The sequence below is a fragment of the Anas platyrhynchos genome, chromosome 1, assembly GCF_047663525.1.
Source record: "Anas platyrhynchos isolate ZD024472 breed Pekin duck chromosome 1, IASCAAS_PekinDuck_T2T, whole genome shotgun sequence".
NCBI classification, from domain to species: domain Eukaryota; kingdom Metazoa; phylum Chordata; class Aves; order Anseriformes; family Anatidae; genus Anas; species Anas platyrhynchos.
The window spans coordinates 61,630,886-61,646,118 of NC_092587.1; the positions used below are offsets into that span (position 1 = coordinate 61,630,886).

Here is a 15,233-nt window from a genome sequence, read left to right on the forward strand (position 1 = left end):
TGGCTTTGTTTATTACAGAACCTAGGAGTACGTTTTTGTTCTTCAGTTTATTATTGTAAATGATAGTGTATCTTGGTTACATTAATTCAGGCTGAAACATTTTAGTGCTATAGTTTGTGTTCAGGTGCTGCTAATACACTTCCTTAGTGCTCGTATTCAAATCCACATCATGTCTTTTGGGGATATCTTTGGAGACTACTTGCAAAGTACTCTACCTATAAGCAAGCTTTAACAATCTCTAAAGGAATCCTAGAAAATTTGGTGTTTGAGTGATTAAGTTCATTGTCCAGCAGGATTTTTTCCTGCAACTGGCTTAGAAGAGCGCAGAAGAATCTGTTGTATGTTCTTTCAAAAGAAAGATATCCTACAGTGTAAGCCAAGCAGCTGAATGTTTAGATGCTTAAAGGGGAGCTTTGGACTGTCTTAATCTTAACACAGTATGATTCTAAGGTACAAAACATCATTTTTGACCATGAACTTCCTGAATGTGAAGCTTTGCTATGTGATGTCCCAAGAGTTAACATTCATGACCCTCTCCCTTATCCCCTTATTTACCCTGTCTTCCCATGTGGCAGACATTAGATGCTTTAGAGCCTGTTTTTGGTGGTATCTGCATGCACGTGCTGTTCAAATTCCAGTTGTTTTTAAACTGATGAAAAGTGGTGTGGTGCAAATAAAAATCAGTAGAGCTTAACTCCCTATTCAAGCAAAGTATGCAGATTCCTTATGTGCTTTTCAGACTGATGAGAGGCTATTTGTATGCTGTTAGTGTACTGTGATCTGGATGAGTGTGGGGTTCTTTTGTTTTGTTTTGTTTTTTTTTAATTGGAACACAATTGTTAACATATCACAGCCAATGATCTGTACTGAAAATTGGCAAAGTAAGGGAGAAGTTGCATAACAGGACTTGCATGGCAGTGAAGTTGTCAAAGATAATTAGACTTTCAGTAGCCTTACTAGTATCTTACATATTGTACTGTGAGTATCCACAGCTAAAGTAAAGCTGTGGTGGACTCTGTTTAGAGGTACATTCTTGCTGTTTTGAAAATTATAAATAATAGTTAAAGCTATGTAAAGTTAGTTAAAACTCTTCTAATGTCCAACGTGCTTCCTAAGCCCTAGTCACGTGTCTCAGGTCAGTAACAATACCACCTACAGGGATTTTTCTTTCATACTGCTTTGAAGCTCTCATGCTACTGAATGTTCTTGCAAAGTCCTGATTTCTGAAACCAGAAAATGCAGAGTATTCTATTTAAGCATGTTAAGTTAAACACTGTTGGGCTGCTTTTACTTTCTTTGGGATTTATTATTGAAAGAGTCAAATAGTCTATTGGCAAGGAGAGGAGAATTCTGAACACCAGGCAAGGTGTTCTTGTTGACTGGCCTGTAGTACAAAGCTGTGACAATATAGAACATCAAGCACAGAATAAGATTTCCTTTTAATAGTCTACCCTTCCACTCTCAGAGCTGAGACGGGAGTAAGTGGACTGCAAACGTCCTATAGAGAAATATGAATTGGTGCTGCAGCTGAAATTGTTTTGATTGTTTTTCTGTGGAGACACAAAACTTGAGGTAGGATGCTAAATTTAGCTGTGACCTGAAATACTAAGCTCACTTGCATAAACAAACAAGAGATTACCATATGGCCTGTCTGTATTTGGTGTTTAGTAACTTCTTATCATTGCTGAAGTGCATTAAATCAGTTTATCCTTAGTTGCACAACCTAAGATGAAGAAACAAAGCTAATTAAGCATTCACTGAATTAAATTTAATTTGTACCTTAAGGGATGCCTCAATCTACTATTATGAGGGGCATTAGAATATAACTTCCTGTGTCCTGATTTGATTAACTGCCTTCAGACCTTTTTGTGTCATATTACAGATTTGGTGGATGCTATTTATAAAAGAGTGAAGTTTTGTAATTGTGTTTTAGATTATGGATGGTCTGTGTTCACTTGCTAGTAGTTACGATGCTGACTTATTTCTGTACATGTAGCTTCTTAGCATGCAGCACCTCAGCATGTGTAAAAGCAGGGAAAGTAACTTACAGTAGCCAGATAACTAAGTTCCCAGTTAGGGGTAGGAGAAGCGAAACAAGCAAACATGGGCATTTTCCACATACTATAATGACTTCTTGTTGTCAAGTTGCCTACTGCGCTTGGGCACTCACTAAACCTGAAATTCAATGTGGAAGGAGAAACTGAGGCTGTCATGTAGTTTTAAATGTGTAGGTGAAGAGAAAAATGAAATCAAGCACCTTAATTTTGATTTTTATTAGGCAATAACTTAAATATTTGGATGGAAGATTCTTCGATGTATTCGAAGTTGTTAGATTTTTTTTTCAAGCTTTTTTGGTGTGATAACTTTAAATTTTGCTTATGTGTTTGTTTACACTGAAGGGTGAAGATGTCAATCGGACACTTGAAGGTGGGAGGAAGCCTCTTCACTATGCAGCAGACTGTGGACAGCTTGAGATTCTGGAATTTCTGCTATTGAAAGGAGCTGATATTAATGTACGTACATCAATTTACAAACAGTTTAGGGTCTCTTTTTCTCCCACATACGAGATAGGTATAAGTGCTTAAATGGTTACTGGAAGAATTGGATGGAACAGCAATTTGATTCATTTAAGAATGCCTGACAGGTATTCTCCTAAAGGTTAGAAACTTAAAATTACATTTGTTAAATGTTCTAACACTTTGAAACACATTAGAAAAAGCTGTTATGTACAAAAATTAAATGTTATTTGATGATGATGATTAGAAAAATAGAACCAGCAATTATATCTGAAGGGTGACATGAAATGCATGTTAAATTTGTTGAAAGGGACTTCATAAGACATTTCAATGCATCCTTAGCTGGGGCAGGATCAACTGTCTAAATGGGTGTGCTTGTCTTTTTATTTTATTGATTTGAGACATTTTTATTGCACAAACTGTCATTTTGCTGTAGCTTGACATGCATGGCTTTGTGTCATGAAAAGATTTGGCTGAGCAGTATTGGCACTTCAAAACAGTCTTCCATGAAGTTTCTGTATACTTTAACCATATACCCCAGATGCCATGCTTCAGAATACCTGCCTAAAATTAATGTATGAAACATCTTAGCTTCAGACCTTAACAAAACGGCTTGAATTTTCTCATCAGTGCCTAGAAAGATTAGTAGTTGCTCAGGATTTTTACTAATTCAGCACAAAATGGAGGAAAAAATAAGAATTTTTCAGTCGCTACACTTCTTACTCTTTCCAGGGTCATAGGTTAGAGAGAAGAAAGCACAGAGAATGTTTCCAGCCATAACAGGTTTCTAAAGCCAGACTGTCTGAAAAATGGGAGAATTGGGAATACTGTTCTTAAACTGGGCAAAACTTTTCAGCTGAAACCTTGCAAATGTTATCATTGGCCTATAAAAAAAAAAAAAGATGAATTTTGGAATACCAAGTAGATTGATGGAAGAGCTATCATTCTGTTCCCTTGACCGATTTTTAAATACACTTCTTTTTAAAAGGCAGAGCAAAAAAATCTGAAGGAATGCATTTCTGGAAAATACCCTTAAATCCTTAACTTCACTCTGGTTGACAAAAACAAAATGAAGTTAAGCGAAACCTTTTAATGCTGTCTGAAATTGTGTTTCAAATAACTGTGTCTCAATTTACAGGCTCCAGACAAACATAATATTACACCACTCTTATCAGCAGTCTATGAGGGCCATGTTTCCTGTGTGAAATTGCTTCTGTCAAAGGTGAGATACAAATGTTTAGAACAAGTTACCCATTAGTGAATTATGTTACTATGATTTTTAATAGGATTTGCTGCTCCAGCTAAGATCAAAACATCAAACAAATGCTGTTTATGTTACTAAAAGAGAAAGGGTATGCTTGTAAATGAAAAGATAGTTGAATGAAAATGTTCTAGGACTGCAGTGTAGCAAAAGTAATGGCAACCACTAAAGGTATTTATTGTGAGCTCTGACTGAAAAGTTAACAGCAGATCAGGCTAGATTACAAGTGTTTGTTCAGCAGACAGAACAGTGGGGTTTTGCTGGAGTAGCTGTTTAGGTGTCTCTATGTCCACTGTGAAGTTGGTCAGAGGTGTGGTTTCCTTCTGTTTCTCTGAGATGAATGAAAACCCATCAGGGTTAAGAAATGTAGATTGAGGGCAATAAAGGTAGGAAGGTGGCAAGCTTTCTCTTCTATAGAGCTTGTAAATTTTGTCCAGAGCAGAATAAACTTACCTAATTTTGGTCTCCTTTTGATTTATATTGCAAAGGCGATCAATTTTACAAAGCAGTAGTTAATTCAAGCAGTGTTTTGTCTCCGTAAGTGCTCCTTCTTGTTATACCTCATTTCCTTTGAAGAGAGAAGATTAACAGTGAATTTGCAGTACATCAACCCACTTAAATTATTCAGACAAAGGAATATATATTTCCTGCTATGCATAACATTAGTTTCCAAGGTAAAACGGCTTTCCTTAACTGCCTTAGCACTGCATGGATTTTATCTCTACTTCACAGAAAGATAACTAACATCAGACTGAGTCAGAGAAGTGAAGAAATGCTGTGACTCTTAATTTAGGACTCAAATGATATATTGGTCTTTTACATCTGTTGAAAGGACTGGTCCCTCATTTAGGACTAAATAAACTAAACATATGTACAGAAAATAATTTTTTTGTAACTAGTGTAGAATTCTTACATTTCTCAACATTTGTCTTCATGGCATGTATGGGAATTTTAGTTTATTTTACTGGTGAAGTATATAATAATTTAAGAGAGAGACTTAGGCTCTTGTTTTCTGAGCTGCTATTCTTACACAGTTCAGAGCTGTGGTATATAATGCTTGCTTAAATACAGACTATTGTCCTTATGTCCTGTTGTCTGATTCAATGTAATTTCTGATACAAGTTCAGTTCTGGGAATTTAGTTTGTTCAGAAGCACACTTGTAAATTTTCAGTTTTGATATTTTTTTCTATGATGTTGGACATATTGCTAGCTTAGAAAGCTTATTTTTATATTTTGTAGTGAGGACTTCCTTTGAGATATTCTCAAATGTAAAAATCTGTTGTTACTTGCAACAGATTGCCACATGTGGTCCATAACTAGAAAGATTTTAATGTCTTGGAAGTGCATCTACCATGTAAATCCTTCATTCTTCAAGACAGAACGAGTCCAATTCAAAGACAGTAACTTTTTCTCTGCCTTATATGCCAGTGGCCAAGACAAATGTTTAATTTTCTGCATATTGCTGTAATACTATCTCCATCTTACAGCCTAGGGTGACTTACAGATGTTTGGTACCATGCCTCTATGAGCAATAAACTGCTAACATAAAGTAACATCTAGTGATTCAGTTAAACACGCTTGGTACAGTACTAAAAAGTTCTGATTCAGGGAGAGTGTATTATGAGAGCGCTTTTAGAGGTGAAGTTTTTCAATATATAAAACTTAAATTCTTTGTATGGTATTGTCAGATACAGTACGTTACTGTGACCACTACTTTTTAACCGTTAATGAAGTTAATAGCTAATATTCCCGTGACTGTTTTTACTTGTTGATTAATCTACTGTGACAGTAATTCCCGGAGTTAAGACGAACTTGCCAAGTTTTTAGAGAGCCAAGAGGTTTTATTTTAAAGGATATCTTAGTGTCAGTGAGTTTACCTCATGATTTCTATGTTGTTTTTGTTTACTGTATGGTTTAATACAAAATTGGATTTGCAGCAGTGTTCATGTGGCTCTCTGTGATTGTATCTTGTGATGAAATTGGAAATACAGGCCTTGAGGGTAGGGCTAATCCTAAATTTTGAGATTTTTAAAAATGTTATTTATATATCTACTCATATTATTGACATATATGCATTACAAAAGATCTCCTCTATCATACAGTGTATTTATTGCCATTTCTGTTTTGAAGTGCTTTGCATTCTAAAGTTGCTCTGAACTTGTTTCCTGTGAATGCCTCAAAATTTGAGTTCACGCATGAATTTTCTGGCATCTAATAACAATTATGCATGGATTGCAGTTAGTGATGGCATTAAAGTCCTTCCTGAATCAGCCTTTTTTTTTTCCCCACACAGTTTTTGAGAATGTATTGATCTCTATCATTGCTGTAAATTGATTGGAATTGGTGAAGTCCAATGGTCATAAATACGAGGTAATCATAGAAAGATATGCAGAACGTGAACTTAGTCTAGGACAAGAAATTAGAAAAATGCTATTGAAACTAAATAGCTTGGGAAAGCTTGTATTAGTTTTCATATTTCTTCATGGAGGCCTAGATCTGCTAGTTTCCATTGACATGGACTGGCTGATGAAGTATTTATATTTTTGATCTTTTATCACCACCTCTCAAATTGGCATGGTTTGAGTGGCCTCTTGATTTTAAGCTGACGTAGCCTGGGTTGCTTCAAGGTTGCTTCAAACATGTACTGCTTGTTGTTGAATCTTGTGATCATGCAGTTCTACAAGGAATTTATTCAGGCTGCTAAGCTCTTAATAGAAACCGTTTACACTACTAAGAACTTAATCTAAGAAGTAATGGGGGACCTACACTGACTCTGAATTTGTTAGCTCAGTTTCCACAAAAGTTTTTAATGTATGTGTCACTTACCAGTAACACAACTTCCTGTAGACAGTGCTAATAGTTGAAGTCACTGCATTAACTGTTGTCCTTTAAAGAAGCAGTTTTGTGGAATTGCAAGTCATTTTCAAAAAGGCTTTCCTGTGATAAAGCACTGTTTGTTACTATTTTTATTCCTCAGTAAGGGCTGTTTTGGTGTTCTTAGTTAATACTTATTGCACATATGTAAGCTGAATGTGTGAGACATTCTAAAATGCAAATGATTTCTTTGATTAGTGAAATCTGGTTGTTTACCCAGGAATCATTAGCAGCCCATATTCAGTTAGACTGCTGGCTCCACACAGCTCAGAATTTGAAACATATTGGAATATAGTATGACAAGGGAAAACATTGAGTTGCATAAGCAGTCTGCACTATCACCAACAGTAGAATTATTTCAGTAGATCAGTAGAATTATTTTACATGGTAGCATTTAGAAATGGACGAAGAATCCAGCCAGATCTTACAAAATGCAGCCTAATTGGTAGCCTTGTCAGGATCAATATGGGTCTGTGGAGATAGGGAGAGATGAAAAAAAGAACTGACTAAGCAGGTATTGTTACGGAATGTATTGTAGCATACAGCTAAAATTAAGTCACATTTTGCACAACCAGATAACTAAGTTGTTATTTAGATGTTCAATTTTTGATGTCCTGTAGTAGTTTCAGTCACATGAGACTGAAGGAATGTTTATATGTTTCTTTTCATGGCATAATATCTCTTCTAAAGGGTAAGAGGGAATAACGAGCTTGTTTAGATATACAGTCTCATTGCCCGGGTATTGAACTTGCGTTGAGATATTTACATCTTTTAACAGTAAGAAAGCTTTTGATTGCTTCATTTTAGCAAAGAATAACAAGGGAATAATGTCTACCAGCATTCACCATTGAAGGTGAAGCTGCAGTCCTGTGTTACAGCTCAGCCAATGTAAATATTAGTTACCAGCAGAACAGGTGATCCTGTTTAGTCATGTAATGTTATTACTTGTGTATTCTAACTGCTTCCTTACAATAGCCCTGGCATCGACACTCTTCATTTTTCTGTACTGCAAGTTAATTTCCTGTAGTTAGTTTTCTGCAAATTGAGGTTTCCAAATTTGTTGTTTTAAATTTAGTTCCTTGCATTAGTTTATGGGATTAGGGAAACACTGATGCCAAATCAAGATGGAATGGAAATACCTTCTGTTTCAATTCTGTTGCATTTTCAGTGGTCTTGTGATGGTGGAATACCTGTTCCAGAGGGTGGCCTTCTGGGTTTTGTTGCAGTCGTTGCAAATGTGCAACAGAACCCATTTTTTTTGTCTTACTGCTCACCTTGTATCTGTGTTGCCTTGTAAAAGTGGCAGATGTTTGCTTGTTGTCATATACTAACTGCTTACTTAGTTGTCTATGTGTTTTTCTAGCTGAAACTTGAGAATAGGAGATGTGGAACAGATGAGAGGAATGAAGCTATAGACTGTCTAGCTGGCTCATTAGTATATTTTATACCCATACTTGCCTCATCCTATCACTTACAGTGGCTCAAGTTCTGTCTGTTGCCACTATTCATATTTATTCTTGAAGAACTATGTGGAAAATTTTATTAGTTTTGGTAACGTGTATAAAACACAGCTCTTGCTGTTTTTCCATGTCTGAAGAGTGATGCATCTGTTCTAAGAAAAAAAAAGTTACTTAAGGCTAAAGGTTACTTATCCCTTGCATGTTTTTTGACACACGTGTATTTTTTTTTTGTTTTTGTATTAATCTGCTTCTTGACTGTGCGGTATAAGATTTACGTTTGGCTAGCAGCTTATGTAGGGAGGACTCTGGAAGTACCTGATCACAGGAAATCATGCTGTTTGGATATACGGTCTCATTGCCTGGGTATTGAACTTGCATTGAAATATTTACATCTTTTAACAGTAAGAAAGCTTCTGATTGCTTCATTTTAGCAAAGAAAATAAAAAAAAAAAAATTGAAAATCTTTATGAAAAAGTAGGGTAGGCAGAAATAATCCAAATATACAATAATTTGGGTTAATAAGTTTTTGGCCTTTGTATAGGAAGTAACAGTTGTAATATTGTGTGGGGTGAGACTTCAAGGAGGTGAAAAGTGAAATAGATACTTGAAAAAGAAGCTGTAGCTGCATGCTCAATGCGAGGGGATTTCACTGGTAGGAAAAAGTCTAGAATATTCCTGCTAAAAACACAGTATGCCATGCTGCTACCTCTCTTCTAGTACCATTTCAGGAAACTCGAACTGATTGCTTCTGGATAAATTTACAATTCCTAGATTTTTTTTTTCCTGCCTCTTCCTTCCTATTACAAATGCATTAAGTTGTTTTGTCAGCCACAACTTCAAGTTATGAAATAGCTAACATTTTCATAACTACCTTGAGGTCCTGCCTGCAGCACTCTGTTATATACTAGAACTGGAATACATGAAAACTGCAGCGTAGAGCTCCTTCCTTAATCTTGTGTGTTATAATTCTTTGCCAGTTACTGTTATGGGTAAAACAGACTCAGCATAAGGGAGCGTAATGTAATCTATTGCTTACTGATAACATACTAGAGCAGTGAGAAACTAAAAGCACCTTCACTCTCAATCCACCCTTTTCTGTCTCTTCCATTAGAGCAGGGGTGTGAGGGTTGCAGTCAGTCCATAAAATTTAATCTCTGCCCCTACTCCAGTGTCGTGTCCCTCCCATTGGATGCTGTCCTTCCCGAACTGGATGTCCTGCATGGACTTCTCACAGATTGAAACTCTTCAAGAACTGTTTCAGTATGGGCCCGTACCAAATGGTCAATACTTCAGAAGCAAACCGCTCCAGCACAGGTCCCCCACAGGTGGGCGGCAGCTCCCCCAGACCCCCTGCTCCTGCGGGGGCTCTTCATGGGCTGCAGCCTCCTCCAGGCCACATCCACCTGCTCCAGTGGGGGCTCCTCCACCCATGGGGGGAGCTGCAGTGTGGAGATCTGCTCCATGTGGGACCCATGGGCTGCAGGGGGGACAGCCTGCTCCACCAGGGGCCTCTCCACAGGCCACAGGGGAACTGCTGCTGCCTGCCTGGAGCACCTCCCGCTGCACACACCTTGGGTTCTGCGGGGCTGATTCTCAGGCTGTTTCTCACTCCTCAGTCTCTCAGCTGCTGTTGCACAGCAGTTTTTTTTCCCTTTCTTAAATCTGCCTCTCCCAGAGGTACAACCGATGCCACTCATGGCTAAGCTATGGCCAGCAGCAGGTCCCTTTTGAAGCTGGCTGGAACTAGCACTTACCTGACATGAGGCAGCTGGGCCGCACTCTCACAGTCCACCCTTGCAACCTCCCTGTTACCAAAACCTTGCCATGTAACCCTTGTATACGCAGACACTTCAGAAATTGTAGGATGATTGAAGGATAAAAGTATTCAAATTCCTTCCTGTCTTTGGAAGGGTATTAAAGGCTGCCTAAACCCAGAAATATAGCTCCAAATTTCTTCTTAGAATCCCTTGAAGAATTTAAAGAGTGGTGATATGTGAAAGGGAGGTAACCCCATAACATTTGATTTGACCTTGGAAAGAACAATCATCAAAAGCAGTGAAGTATACTATAAGGAGAAATCATGCAATGGAATTTCCTGGTAGATTTTATAGGAAGTATTTGAAATGTGATTTAATATTAATTAGTGGTTACAAATGACTATTCTAGCAGGTTGTCACTAATTTTTTCAGCTTCAGAAAGCCACAACTCTATAAACTGCTTTTACCCTTTGGTAAATCCTTTGTTCAGTACTGAAGTTGATTACAAGGATTGATTTTTTTTTTCAAGCTTTGTTCTGATGTGGTGGTTTAATATGCTTAACCACCACCATTTTATTTTTATAGTGTTTTCTTCTACTCGTGAAACAGCAAAAACATTATTAGGTTGTTCTTTTATGATGAATCTACTTTGCACTGTAGCTTCATACATTACCGTAATTGATGTTGATATTCAAATTCAGACATTTTTTCCTATATGAGAAATCAGATATAGCCAACATATGGTTATTTTGTATAAACGACATGACTTGCATTGTTTAAAACAAAAAAGTTACCTGACTTTGCTCTTACAATTGCAGTGCACGTATAGTATATACATGCATATATATGGTACTGGTAAATACCTAACATGGCTTAAGGGTAGACGTATTATACTAATCTAAAGGCACTTCCTCGAAAGTGCCTGTGTTTACATACAGTATTCTGAAGTTATCGTTTCAGTGAGGACTTCCTGATACCTTGTTCAGATGCTTTGATTTTGGAATCTTGAGCACTCAGTTTAAATTATACTATAAGAAACTTAAATACAGTTTGAAAGCTTCAAAACTGAAGATAGTGTTTGAGTGTGTTCAAGCTCTGCTGTTGTGCTAATTGTAGTGATCAGCCATATTCAATTACTGTGATGATTTAGATGGATTGGATTCGTTAATTGTTTTTTACCAGAGCACAGTTGTGGCCTTTGATGGTTTAAGCTTGTCCAATATCAGCTAAACCAAAACATTGATAATATGGTAATTTAAACTTAAAGATAAATGTTTTTGTTAGCATGTATACAATATTCAAATAGTGTCATCCTTCCAGACATTTAAGGATTAAAGCTCTAATGCTAGTCTGAAATCATCATTTCATCATAGAACTGTAAAATGTACTTAAGTACATGTGCATGGAGGGAATGTTTTGTACTTGAAACTTTTCTGTACATTAGAAAGGACTTTATCTTCCATTTGGGAACAAGAGTTTAATGTTTGTTCTCTAAATTGCTGCTACATGTATGCTTGATAAGCCTACAAAAAGCTTAATTAACCTACTGTTACTGGTAGCTAATAGTACATGTACAGTGTCATTGATTCTCAAGTTTGAAAGACTCCAAGCACTGAAATACACAATTCATAAAGCAGGGTTTTGTTGCCCTCAGTAAGGGATGGTTGAATTTACTAAAGTAAATGAGTTAATCTTTAAGAGTTAATTTCTAAGTTAATTTTTAAATTTGTCAGCAGTAGCATAAACCTTCTAGGTCAGAACTGAGGCACGCTTTTCTAACAATCACTTATTTTGGTTACAGTATTTTGACCTCTGATATATCCCTAAAACATGCTTTTTGATGAATCCATTTATCAGATTCCCACAAAACTGCTCTTCTGTATAATCAATCACTTCTGAACTATTAAGCCTCAGTTATACAGTATGTATGTAGCCCAAAACCAGTTTGGGGAATTCTTGGTATATCTTTGAAGTTTGTGAAAAACGGTGGAATATCATTCCATAGACCTGCTGAAGAAGAGACCTGTAGAGGTTTGTAGAGTGATACCAGAAACTGATCTGAGTTTGCCCAAAATATACTACAGTAAATGAGGGCAAAGCAACATGAAAGTAATTAGCTTTAGTCTAAAGAGCAATTTGTTTTTAATTCTAAGATAGTGCTTGATGCTACCTTAACAGTAGCTTTTTTATTATTAATTTTAACATATTTCTTTCAGGACTTTAAAAAATATTCCTGGTCATTTTAAACAGTGGAGTGGTTTGCAGCATATAGTGACTCTGAAGTAGAGCTGTTATATATTGTGTTCAGTTCTATCACTTCTGCCTTTTTCAGTATTATTAATGTTAAATAAGATTAAGGAAGTTCTACTCCTAGCAAAGTGAATTATCAGTAGTTTTTGACAAAGTTGGAAATGAATTGTCTTAAGTACCAAGAATTTAGTTTATGAGGTAAAGATGCAAGCATTCTACAAACAAAATAACAGATAAAATGTGCACTAATAGCTAACATAAGTCATTGTGCTTCAGTTTGCTTTTAGTTTTTGCCAAGATAGCAGAGGTATTTATTTAAAAAGCAGAAATTTATAAAAATTGTTTCATGTTTTTCTTCAATATGAGTTTTATATTTGAGTTTTAAATGTGAGAAGACTTCTTCTTCTACATTACAAAAGATAAAAGTTTCGTGTTACAATAGATGTTATTTGATCAGTTTTGACTACTTCTAATAGAGGTTGCCATTTGTGGCACAGTTATTTTAGAATACCTCTACCGTTTTTGTAAAATACCTAATACAACTTGATCTTTGCTTACTACTAAAAATGTGTCACCTAATTCAATAGCATACTTTTAATTTAGCACCTTTTTTCTCTGACACTGACAGGATCAATGCCATTTGAGAAAAGTTGTGGGCTTGACCACTTTTGCTCATTTATTCCTTTCGTATTGGGGATTTTAGAGGCTTGCAAGCCTCTTTAGAGGTTCAGAAGTCTTCTGAAGTCACTTCCAAAAACATTCTCCAAGAATTCACTTGCATCCTTTTTGAACCAGCTGATGTCTGTCTCTGTAACTTCAACGGGAAACTGATTCTGAAAGTCCACTGCTTGCTGTGTAAACCAGTTTTCTATTAGCTAGGTTCATCAAGCATTACCAGTTCAAGTTTCACAGGGTTTAAAGAGCTCTGCATTGACTACCTGTCACCTTCAAGATTCTTCTGAACTGCAACTGTACTATAGTAACTATTCTGCTCCCTTCAAAGCATTTTTAACACTTCTGCTTTGGATAGTGTCTTAACAACAAACAAGAATGTTTGCTCTGTTTCACGGTGCCAAAGAGTGTGTGTCTGTGTGTCTATATTTTAATGTGTATAAGTAGGGAAACATAAGAGAACATAAAACAGAAGATGTTAATACCTTTTTACATTGGGGAAGTAGAGAATGCTGTGGAATCACTTTCTTGTATGAATTTTTCATTAAATTTGCTTCCTGGCAGTGTTGTACTTCTGAAAATTGAAGTCCTCTTGACCTGAACTTTATTATTTTCTTATTATTGAATGCAGGCAGGAATCTTTCTGCATAGTGAAGAGCTGTTCTCCCAATTTATGAACATTGACTCTAGTGTGTTTATGAACACTGTTCTCCTAATTTATGAACACTGACTTTATTAAACTTTATTAAATCTAAACTTTATTAAACCACATCATTCTTAGGTGGTCGTGACCTTCTTTATCCTACATTCAGTAAAGCTGCTTTAGAAATTCAAGTCTACCACGTCTAGCTGTTTTGAAGTACAAACATACCTGTGGGAGAAAAGCAGTCCTAAGTCTATACTAAAGTTCTGTTAAAAGTTACTTCAGTTAAGTTGTCTTTTATGCTATAAATGCTGTACACTGGTGGAGAGTTGGTGTTTTTAGTGGAAAATCTTTCACAAACATTGGGTTTCAATGATTTCAGCCAAAGGGTGTATTTGTGTTGACCAAATGGTCTGTCCCCAGAAAATGACTAAGTCAGCTCACGTTCAGACCTAAAAGAACGGTGATACTGCAGCATATAGAGTGTACCATTCTGTCCAAGGATGTTGCATAGCAAGAGGAGAAAGGTAAATGTTATCACTCTTGTCATTGCAGTGATTTATTGCTTACGTACAAAACATATGCCTGAGTTCTGCAGTCTGAAAAGTGTGGAGAACATGAGCAGCCTCAAAAGAGTTACTGCAATTATTAGTAACCTCCATGGAATTCTATGCTGGAGTTCAAGACAATTTTATTTTCACAGGCTCTTTCTCTGATAGCAGAAACCTGTCTCCCTGCCCAAGAGCTGACTGCCACCAGTCTGTTCAGTTGATGTCTTGTGTTAAGGGTCTGTAGGGGCTGCAAAGGAGGTAAATGGCTGTAAGCAGGGTCAGTTTGGGCAGTGGACTACAGGATGAGCACTAGTGTGTTTTAAAAGTACTGCAAAGACATCTCCTTAGAATGGCAGGTAGAATATTTCCTTCTTTGGCAGCAAGTTACAGTAAGGTGAGATCCGAAGTACGAGGAACAATTACAGTGGGAAGTATAGTGGCAAGGGTTGTCTTGGGAACAAACAAGGTATTACATGTAGAAGTTCAACTGGTTTTCGTGTGTGTAACCTTTTTTCAATAAAGAAGCCCTTGAAATTCTAGATCCAGTATGTTCTTAGAAAATTGTGTGTCCTTTACAATTAATCTATGCACTTTCTTCCCTTTAGTGTACTGGAAAATAAATTTGTATTTTATAGACAGATTATACATGAAACTCAAGGCAGAATTCTTACATGTTCTTGCCAAAGCATGTCTGTACCCACAGTGTTCTTCCTGTCATTTGATTGAGCTAATACAGGCATTTTAAAGTGAGAATTGAACATGTTTTCATGAGGAGTTATTTTGGAATCTAACTTATTTTCAGGAAACATCTTGGTCTTGATTTCTGTAGTTCTATGTTCTCTAACTTTTATCCTTTTATTTAATTTATTTAACTACCCTATTTATGATCTACTCTGGGTTTTTATTTTTACATATATATGACCAGTGCTCAAAACAAACATGACTAATCACTCTTTGCTTTTGTGTTTTTTTTCTTCCATATTTCTGGCACTGGGGCTGCTTCTGTGGTTACTATTCTCCTACTGCCCATTTGGTACCCTACTGCCCATTTGATATATTTGTTATCATCTGTGAAGTAATGCCATATCTGTAAATAAAATGCCTCCCTCTTCTGTTTTGTTATTTTTAAGGTAGGCTTAGCTTATTCAGAAACTTATTCAGAAAAGTTGTTCAATTTTTCATTTAGAATGACTTCATTTTTTTTTCCATGTAGTAATAAGGTTTTTTTCCTTCCAAAATGGAAGAGAA

The 15,233-nt window shown here is 36.4% G+C and overlaps 1 protein-coding gene across 1 annotated transcript in view; it reads left to right on the forward strand.

Annotated features, from left to right (window-relative positions):
- Positions 1–15,233, forward strand: part of MTPN (myotrophin) — a 41,936-nt gene that overhangs the window by 22,995 nt on the left and 3,708 nt on the right. Inside the window, exons 2-3 of the mRNA XM_027444364.3 lie at positions 2,400–2,513; positions 3,655–3,738. Of these exons, the coding sequence (XP_027300165.1) occupies positions 2,400–2,513; positions 3,655–3,738 (198 nt within the window). The remainder of the gene's footprint in view (positions 1–2,399; positions 2,514–3,654; positions 3,739–15,233) is intronic.